Raw genomic sequence first — 11,202 nt, 5'->3', positions numbered from 1 at the left:
CCACCCGCACCACCTCACCCTATGGTTACTCGCTCTAAAGTTGGCACTTTCAAACCCAACCCCAAACACACCTCCTACCTAGCTAGTGCCATGAAATCCTGCCTTCATGCTGCACTACTCACCACCACAATTCCAAAGGGTTATAAAAGTGCTTCAAAAAATCCTCATTGGATTCATGCAATGCAAACATAATATAATGCTCTTCACAAAAATTGAACGTGACCCTTGTGCCAAGACCTTCAACTACAAATATTGTTGGTTCAAAATGGGTATTTCGAATTAAATATCGTCCTGATGGATCAATTGGTCGACACAAAGCGAGACTTGTCGCTCAAGGTTTCACTCAAATACCTGGACTTGATTTCAATGATACCTTCAGTCCGGTAGTGAAAGCATCTACTGTTCGCATTGTTCTCTCATTGGCGGTCATCAACGGTTGGTCTCTTAAGCAACTCGATGTAGACAATGCATTTCTCAACGGCCACATCTCTGAAACCATTTATATGGAGCAACCTCCCGGGTTTGTGGACCTGAAACTTCCCAATCATGTATGGAAGCTCAACAAGGCCCTCTACGGCCTTAAACAAGCTCCTTGAGCTTGGTTTCACCGGCTCATCACCTTCCTTTTATCATACGGTTTCAAATGTAGTCGAGCCGACCCTTCCCTCTTTATTTTTCTTCATGTCGATTCCATCATGTATCTTCTTGTTTACGTGGACGATCTCATTCTTACAGGAAATAAATCCACGTTTCTCCATAACTTCACCACTCGTCTACATTAGGAATTCGCTATCAAAGATCTTGGCTCGTTAAACCACTTTCTTGGTCTCGAGGTTGTGCATACTACCAAAGGACTTTTCCTCACTCAAACAAAATATGCAAATGGCATTCTCACTCGAGCTGGCCTAAGCGACACCAAACTTGTTTCTACCCCTCTCTCCCTATCCGACACCTTTACCAAAGAAGGCACCCCTTATTCCGATCCCACCATATATCGCTCCCTTGTTGGAGCACTTCAATACTTAACCATCACTCGACCCGAATTGTCATACGCGGTCAATCAAGCCTGTCAACACCTCCATTCGCCCACTGAAAAACACTTCCATTGGTTAAGCGGATACTTCGTTATGTCAAGGGAACTATCTCTCATGGGTTAGTATTCACATGTCCTACAACTCCTTCTATCTTAGGTTATTCAGATGCGGATTGGGCACGATGTATTGAGACACGTAGATCAACTTACGGCTACTCAGTTTTCTTGGGTGGCAACTTAGTCTCATGGAGTACTAAGAAATAACCAACGGTGTCAAGATCAAGTTGTGAATCTGAATATCGGGCAATGGCAAACGCCGCCGCTGAAATTGTTTGGATTACTCATTTGTTGTAGGAACTCCATGCTCTTCCACCTAGCCGGCCAACTCTCTTATGTGATAACAAGAGTGCATTATTCATGATTCAAAATCCGGTCTCTCACAGGCGAGCCAAGCACATTTCGACTTATATTATCACTTTGTTCGGGAACTAGTTATGTCCGGAAAATTACACACTAAGTTCGTTCCTACCAAGCTTCAACTTGCGGATATTTTCACTAAAAGCTTGCCACGGCCACTTTTTGAGCAATTTCAAGACTTACTACGAGTTCAACCACCGCCGTTTCGCTTGCAGGGGATAACAGCCAATGTTAATCATCACCACCAACTATTCCTACAATTATTCTCAATCACACGTGAATATAGTAGTTATTATAAAGTCAAGTTATTGTTATACCTTTCCTTGTATTTCTCCATGTAATTAGCATTGTAATCATCTATATAATAATATCAAAATCTCTCTAATAATAAAGAGAGAATTCCCTGACTTTCAGTAACAAAGAATTGGCAGAAACTTGGGACCGTAACGAATGTAGGCAATATTGACCGAATCCATGTTGACTCACCGCTACGGTCGACGAAAGATGTACGTACCATAATTTTTTTGATACGTTAGGTGCTCAAGAATCAATCAGATATATTAGTATGTGTCTTTTGGTTACCTAACTTTTGATTAGGACAATGCGCCTTTTTCACTGTTTTATGCAGGGTCGAAAATACCAGTTTGTCTATATTTTCAGGTAATGGAGAGAGTGATGGACTACATGGATACATGTCATCTACTTGTGGGTGTGTTGTTAAGTAATTTATGTCGGTGTCTTGGTGAACTATTTATAAACTATTTTTAAAATGCATTTTGGTTTATTATAATGAAAGTTTGTTTTAAGATAAATTTTGTTTGGTTATAATGAAAGTTTGTTTTAATATGTATTTTGGATGGTTATAATGAAAGTTTGTTTTCATATGTATTTCATTCATAACGAAATAGTTCAGAAGGCAAAATAGTTGTTCTACACAGTCATTAAGATGTCCAAACATACAACACTTACTGGTTACGCATTTACTAGGTCAGAGTCTCTTAATCATTGAAACTTCTTACTGGTTCAGTACTTAATGGCTTAGTGCTTGCCAAACATCCCCTAAATGTGGGTAAATTGTTAAGGTACTTCTTAATGTGTTGATTAAAGTAAGAAGTGAACTCCCATCGAATTGGGTCGCGATCCTACTAAACATATTGGACCATTCCCTACTGAAGTCATATGTTGGGTTAATTCTTTTAGATTCCAATTTCTTTTGAAAAAAATACAATTTCTTTAACAAATTTTAATTCCTTTGAAAAAATTATGTGAACCAAACATATATTTAGTTTGAGTTTGAGTCTTAGGTAGCGTTTGGTATGCATGAATAAGAGGCGGAATGGAATGTACTATTATGATGGAATGAAAAAAATGTGTTTGGTTAGTCAATGGAATGGAATCACCCATTACCATGTTCATTCCATTCCCCCTAAAACACCCCAAATTCATTCCATCCACCCCTTTGTTTTTATTTCATTACATTCCTTTTTCACACTATATCACCTCCATCACCCTCCCATCACCACCACCCACCACTGCCTCTATTGCCCGCCACCACCAACCACCGCCTCCATCGTCGGCCGCCACCACCACCATCCGCCTCCGCCGCCACCACCACCCCCCTTCGTCGCCACCAAAAACCACCACCCACCACCACCAACCATCGCTCCCGCCTGCCACCACCACCGCCCCGGCACCCGCCGCTTACCACCGCCACCACCAACAATGCTCCTGGCTCCCGCCCATCGCCACCGCCGCCCACCACCGCCACCACCATTATTGCTCGCCACTTACCACCACCACCCAACCGTCACTCACTACCATTTTTATTTTTTTCTATTATGGCTTTTTCTAGCTTACCAAAAAATAAAAAATAATAATTCATTCCATTCCACATGATAACCAAACATGTCAATGGAATGATAATAATTCATTCCATTACTCCGTTCATTCCATTCCATCGCTCATTCAATTACCTCATACCAAACAGATCCTTCAAGCTTAATTAAGAAACCATAATCAGATTGATAAAGATATGTCGTTGAAACTTAGTTACCTCAAGAAAAAAGATTATGGATCTTCCACAACTTGAAATTACATTATTTTATACATTTGTACCTACCACGTCACTTTTCCAAAAGCTAACTTCATAATTTATAATTGAGGTTTGTATTATGCGTGGTTTTACTAAACCGCACCATTTTCACAAGGTAACTTATAATAATTATAATTGGTTTCGTGTAGCGTCACATAAGTTAGGTGAGTCAAATAAAAAATAATTAGCTTTGTAGCCCATTGTCTTTCATATACATACGAATTAACCTCATCATTTACTCTCATAATTACCAAAATTATAGGACGTTAACATCACGAATTATTATCGTATAAATCAATCCAATGAACTTTATATATATATATATATATATATATATATATATATATATATTTCATACATTTTCATTTCTAGAATGGCTAATGCATACCATTTAAACCTATACCAAATTATACACGTTTATTCACCATAAATCACCATAAAACGAGAATTTTCAACCGTTAGGGACTTTACCAAACTTCGTTATTACTAAGCTATGAACCATTTGATTTCCAATATTACGTAAAGATCACAGTCTATCAAACATATGCAATAAAATCCAATGTTTACATATTAAAATAGGCTTTCTTAAAAAAACATGTTTTCCAATGGAAATATTAATATGAATTTGATCAAACTAGCACGTTCATATGTATACGATGGAAACATACCTCTACGGAACAAGGCGGGACTTGATTTAGTGAGCAGTAGAAAATAGAAATCATTAGGTCATGTGCTATGCTCTAACTCCCTTTAACTCCGTCTATAAAGAAATTGACACCAAAGATTCATATATTTTATTGAAAGGTAGTTGAATACATATATAGCAAAAGAATGCAAAACGAAACTATAAAGAAATATCCTTAAATCATGATTAAAATATGATTTCCAAGACTCCTCCTCAAGTTGACACATGTAAGTTTCGAATGCCCAAGAGAAACTGATCCGAGGGGTTTGGCTGATAAGTCAGCAATTTGCTTTTTGAATTAACCAGCATAGGGGTAGTTATCTTCTCTTTAACTCGTTCGCGAACAAAACAACAATCCATTTCAACATGTTTTGTTCGTTCATGAACAACGGGGTTATTTGCTATGTACCTAGCCGCTTGGTTGTCACAAAATATTGGCGTGGGGTTGTCGGGAGGTACTTCCAACTCTTTGAGTAACCAACGAACCCATAATATCTCGCTTACACATGTGGCCATGGCTCGATATTCAGCATCGGCGGAGGAACGTGATACCAACGACTGTTTGATGTAGATGTTGTGATCTAATAAAAAACAAGTATTTATTAAGCCTAAATACCGATAACTAGTACGGGTAAGTAAGATCATCTCTACAGGGAATCAGTGGAAAGTGCAAGTTTGACTCGTGACTTTTTAATTAATAAACTAAATGGACAGAAGATGTTAAGCGGTTTGAATGATTTAATTATTAAAACACGATTACTCTTTGACTATAAAACAATATTAGATAGAATAACCAATTTCTAGGTTTCAAGTTTTGAAGCAAGTTGGACAAGTAATTAAATCTACTGGGAAATATCTTTTTTTGAATAAATAAACCAAAAGACATAATGTTTGGCTATGCTTATTATTAGAACTTAATACGGGTGATTGGCACGACTAAACAATGATCTAATTGATTATCAGTTTTAGGTTTTGATGAATGGAATCAGTGTTATGGTTAATGATAAACATGTCAATGACAATAAGAACTCAATCCTAAATGTTGATGACCACAAATCAATTAACTGATACAATCTTAAGCATTCAATTATGAAAAACTATTTAAGCACACAAACAAAAGCAAAGATTCGACTAACCAAATGATTAGCGAAATCCAAATCCGAAGTTTAGGTTTAAAGTACCAAAAAAGCAGCATACAACTCAACCCTACGCACAGAGATGGTTACGAGATCTTTAGCCTTGCATCTTCATCTTCAATAGCATGATTATGGTGTAGAAGGATGAAAGCATGGATGATTGCCGTGATTGGTAGGTGTTAGAATGGTGTATTACGCTCCTAAATCGCCCCCAAGTGATAATGTATGAAGAATATTCGAGTTTAGGGTTTTATGGGCTTAAACATGGGAGAAAAATCAAGAAAAATAAATTCCCGTTAGACCTTGCCGTAGCCTACGGCTGGCCACCGTAAGGCTACGGCTGCTACAATATCGGAAAACTGTTTTCTTCGTAAAATCTTCATTCCAACTCCGTGTTCCTCCTCGTTTTTGACCACGTCTTCGCATTTCAATTTTCTATCACCTCATATATCATTGCTTTCATTTCCACTCCATCCTAAATGCCCAAACTTAGTTTCTTTAAACTCTGAACACCTACAATCATAAAAATAATCAAAGTACTCGTGTTTGATACATATAAACAATTAAAACATGCCATATTAAGCATTTAGAAAACATCCTTTCACCCATATATCACATCCCCACACTTATCCTTTTTCGTCCCGAAAAAGATTTACAATGGAATCAGAATCAGAATCAGAATTTGTCTTTACAAAATACCTAGGTTACTTAATTAATTGCAGATAACACAGAAACCGCGATTACCGGTATTGTTATCTACTTAAACCCAATTGCCGACAAATCAGACTCTTAATAATGTTTAGCTTTTAAGTACAAGTTAACATTTAGTCTAAGGTTCCCACACCTAGAATTTTCAAATCCACCTAATTTGTTTCAGATATGTTAAAGCAAAGATGAAACCATAAAGATTTTTCTACCAATGTAACCCAAAAACTTGTAAATATTAAAACCTAACCTCAAAGGTGGACAAATGGATTAATGAATGATGTGAGCATTTGAATTTGATTATATAACAAGTCTCATCCATGGATGTTCTCACCGTGGTTACTAGCCCAGTGAGAAGCATATAAGCTGTTGGTTTTTATTCATGAACGTTCATTGATCATCACCCAGAGGCCTATCCGCCAAGCTGCCAACTCGAGGGAAAACACATAGGTTGTTGGATCTTAATCACAAATTATTTTTTTCGATCCTTATCTATAGATGTCATCTCCAAGTACTATCCCAGAGGGAGACACATTAAATTATTGGATCATTCATAATTATTTAACTTTTAATGCTCATTTTGGTGAATTAATGGGTGCCACAATTGTGTGTAGATTAAGTGAGATCAGATCTTAAAATTTACAAGGTTTTAATCTTCAATGGTGTGTATTCATTAAATTAGACATTTCAGTTTCTCTACTTTCTTAAGATAGGAAGCCACAAGACTTAATGATTTTAGGTATGTTTGGCAAGAAGCTTTTAGGAGCTTTTAGGGGCTTCAAGCTTCAAGCTTTTAAGAAAAAAGCTCATACTCAATTAAAAGCCTTGTTTGGTTGAAGGAGCTTGAAGCTTTTAGGTTATGAGAAAAAGCTTAAAGCTTAAAGCTCCAACTAGTAGCGTTTAGAAAGAGCTACAAGCTTTTAGTATGTTAATTACTTAAATAACCTTTCAAAATAAGTACATTTAATATTATTGTTTTTTAATTATGCCCATTTTTGTCATTTTATACATTTTATTAAAAGCTCCAGCTACTCTGTCAAACACCTAAATATATCTAAAAGCTACAGCTTCCAGCCACCAGTCACCAGCTTTCAGCTATCAGCCACTAGCTAGTTTTGCCAAACACACCCTTTAAGTATAAGTATATTAGTACATTTTCAGAAGCCTTTCAATGTCGGCTGGGCATACCGACACATCCAAAGTTAAGTGTGTTTATGTTTTATATTATCTTATACACACACTAGTTTTGATGAACAATTCCCAATTTTTCTAATATTTTCCATTGTTTTGCAAAAAAAATTTAAATTCGGGACTTTTTCGTTTTTTTATTATTATTATTATTATTATTATTTCTCAAATTCAATCCCGCATCCCCACACTTAAACTTTACATTGTCCCTAATGTAATTTATGGTTAAAAATCGAGTTCATCTCAAGATTCTGAAGTAGTAACACTGTTAAAAGACCTTAGTCGGAGAATGGAAATTCAAGGAAAGGCGAATGCTACAACAAACAAACAGATAAGCCAACTACCTGAAGAATTGTCAGCCTGGAAGAAGGATCTAAAGAAGCTACCGAGTGATACTTTGAAGAATCCAAATCAATAGGGTAGCAGTTTATCGAGCGGAAGAAGCACTCACATCAACCAGGTAAGTACTCTTAATTATATATATATATGTGTGTGTGTGTGTGTGTGTATTTAATTATGAAAAGCTAACCAGGTACTTAACATGTACTTAACAGGTAAATATGTATTTTACCAGCTTAGACACGAAAATTAACACGTAAATTCGTGTCCACCTGTTTAGTAAACAAAAACTGTTAAGACCTTACTTGTTACCTGTTAATATCGTGTAGATACGAATGATGTATTCGTGTCTAGTGTATTAATTACCAGCACTAATCTTCATATCTTATCTTGATATATAATAATATATCACAATTTCATATGTATACATGAGTTTGGTAGCAAAATGCACACTGCATGCGAATGCTGGTGGCCAAAATAGCACATCTCTTTTAGAATCTTTTAAACTAATGAGGAAGGTGGGAATCCAAGAATAATTTAATGTAGAATGTACCAGTCCTTAACTGTTTTATTTCTCTCATAGCTGCAACCCTTATTTGTTTTGATTGGAATATTATAAATATAAAACACAATATAAATCTCCATTATTTTTCAACAACTAAATATCACATTATACAATGACTGAATCATCGATCTTCTATCTTATACCTTAACTACCTTACCACCCTATTAAAATCGAAATGACAATATAAATCTCAACTCATGGCGCTCTTTCACATATTAAATAACACCGGCTCACATTTCAATTTATATATCTTATTATTACAATTTACAAATATTGTACGTTTATTATCCTTGTTTTTTTTGTTTTGTTTTTTCTTCGGTTCCATTCAATCCAATTAAAAAGATTGAATTTTTGGTTAAAACAATTTGACAAAAGAAAAAGAAAACTTGTATCGTTGTTTGCTTAAAATGAAAAAAAAAAATGCTTGTTTCTTATGGTGTTTTTGTTTGATTTACATCTTAGAAAATACTCTACATGTACATTAAAAATAAAATGATTTTTTAATTTATTGGGTTTTGTTCAGGTTTTTAGGCTACGCATGAACGAAGGATTATTGAAGGTTTAAGTTCTCAAAGGGCCCTTTTAGTTTCATCATCGAATCAATTAGATCGCGTTGTGTATCCGCATTTGCTCGATAACATCCTGAACACTATGGCAGGGCCATAAAAGGCGTTATGGATAGTAATAGGATAACAAGCGTAAAAATAAATTGAGAAAGAGATGGGACTACACCATCAACCGATCATCATTTTTCTTTTTCTTTCTTACAATTATTTTTATTTTTTACGTTTATTTTATTTTATTTAATTTAGTTAATTAACAACATGATAGTCAAAGGGTAAGTCAATAAAAGTTTGTTGTTTATGTTAATTGGGGGACGTAGTACACTTTTTAGTTATTCTACAACAAACATCTTTACCGCCCTAAAATCAAAGTTAATTGATGGCAGATCCATTCGCCTGTTCCCTAATTTTTTAATCAATGGAACTAGATAAATATTTTACAAATGTTAAGCGAAATGTAGGACATAAATATAACACATAAATTTTTTACCGGTGTCATGTGCCAACAATCAGTCAACCACACCTCATAAGCTCCATTTAAAACAATCACACCGTAGTATAACTAACCAATCATGTTTATTTTTATATAGAAACAAAACACAAATACAATACATTTTTTAGAAATACTCAAACCTATCCATCTAAGTATTTTGTAATACTTGATGCCATTTTAGCAAACCAAAAACACAACATAAATAACTTTCTTCAATATTAAAAAGGGCGACTTAGCGGTCAACTGCTGTTCACAATTGATGTGAAAACAGATATTTGACTCTTCTTATATCACCTCTTCTTTCACACTAATAACACCCAAAACCATATAAATAAATATTACTCCATATGCAACCGTTTTAATTGTAGTTGACCAAAGATCTGTATGTTGCGCCGGGCGTCCATCCACTAGGAATCACATTTTTAGCCACGAGAACTTGCTCAGAATATTGCGATATCAGTCGTAACGAAAATGGCGGGTGTAGCTCCCTCCCGGGATCCACTTTCCAAACCGCACCCCATGATTGCACCATTTTCAACCATTTGCCACTGTTTTGTTCTTTCAAACTCACCCCAGCTAAGTCCCCGTCCCCTTCTTCGAACTCGATAACCACCGCAAAGTAGTTAGGGTTCGAACCCTGGTCTACGTGGAACACTAGGTTCGTGTGTGAATAATCACATTTGACCCTATGGAACAACATGAAATAAATGTTGTTAAGTTTTCAAAGTGTACATTATTATTAAAAAAACTCTCAATGGTTTTTGTTAACTAAAGGGTAGTGAAGTAATTAATTACCGCGCAAATCGGATTTGCAAAACTCCCGCATCGCGTAAATGTTTTTCTTGGCCTGGTTTTGCCATGGCACCGAACGCCGTCCCGCTAAGATCAAAATGTGCATGATCCGAGGCGCATGGACCTCCTGGGCAAAAATCGGTGATGACAACCCGAGCTGGCTTGCGCGAGCATGATGGGTGTCTAGTGCATTTCACCTACGATGATGATATGATACAACTAAAGCAAGTAAATAAACACGTTCCAATGATATGATACGACTAAAGCAAGTAAATAAACACGTTCCAAGTGATAATAAAAAGATATTAAAAAAAAATGTAAAATGTGGGGTCCACTAGGCCACCTCATAACAAGCTCCACATTCTTTTCCTGCGTTGTAAAGCGAGGGACCTATTCCTGTTACCATGGAAGAAAATGGTGCTTGCGACACTGAATTTCCATACCCACATGAACCTCCTGCATTAACATTTTATTAAGGGCACATATGAAAAATAATATATATATATTTTTTTATATAAATTATGACGTCGAATTCCTTAATATTAAATGTTTATGGTGCGGTATGCTGCTTACCGTCACTTCCGGCGCCATCAGGACTGCCATACCAGGTAGCGACAGCCGAGGACCAGTGGGTGGCGACACTCGTTAAGTTGAAGTGATTCGGTCTTATCGCGAATGATAATGTGAAGAAGGATAGCAGACAAAAGAAGAGAGGAAGAGAAGAACTAGTGGTCATTGCTACTTGTTGCTATGCCACAAGTGTACCTAATTCTTCTTGCTTATTTTAGGGGTTCAAAAGTACGGTTTTTATAGAAGATTTTATGAGCATATTGTTGCTTTCAAGTCCACGTTTGCCATGTTCAGTTTGTCATGTTTGGGTTATATTATTTAAATTGGCGTAATTGTTTTTTTAACTTTATAAATAAAGTTGACACTAGAAAGAACATGGGCAACTAGTCATTGTTTTGTTTTTTCTTGAGAGAAAAGGAAAATGAGAAAAATACCATTAGTTGAGCAAACTTGTTTATTTTGAAATTTGAAGAATGAGTACATCCAATCAAAATACAAAATGAGGCATACGTCTCAAGGATTATGAAGTTTTGTGCATATGACAAACAAGTATTGAATTTATGTGTGAAACGGTACGGAATTTTGAAGTTATTATTGTATCAATGGGTACGCTTACACCACTAA

General features: G+C 36.0%; 1 protein-coding gene across 1 annotated transcript; it reads right to left on the bottom strand.

Moving 5' to 3' along the window:
* Positions 1-9,343: 9,343 nt before the first annotated feature.
* LOC143628062 (expansin-B15-like) lies at positions 9,344-10,777 on the bottom strand. The gene is made up of 4 exons (XM_077097737.1): positions 10,582-10,777; positions 10,352-10,464; positions 10,012-10,205; positions 9,344-9,902 (listed from the first exon to the last, which is right to left on the bottom strand). Exons 1-4 carry the CDS (start codon positions 10,742-10,744, stop codon positions 9,575-9,577), a joined length of 798 nt encoding a protein of 265 aa, XP_076953852.1. The 5' UTR covers positions 10,745-10,777; the 3' UTR covers positions 9,344-9,574.
* Between the last annotated feature and the right edge of the window lie 425 nt (positions 10,778-11,202).

Source organism: Bidens hawaiensis, unplaced genomic scaffold (assembly GCF_021521415.1).
Source record: "Bidens hawaiensis isolate Kalapana, Puna unplaced genomic scaffold, B.hawaiensis_p1.1 tig00004774_1, whole genome shotgun sequence".
Lineage (NCBI taxonomy): Eukaryota > Viridiplantae > Streptophyta > Magnoliopsida > Asterales > Asteraceae > Bidens > Bidens hawaiensis.
Note: the sequence above shows the minus strand (reverse complement) of the source record. Positions and strands in the feature narration are given on the sequence as shown.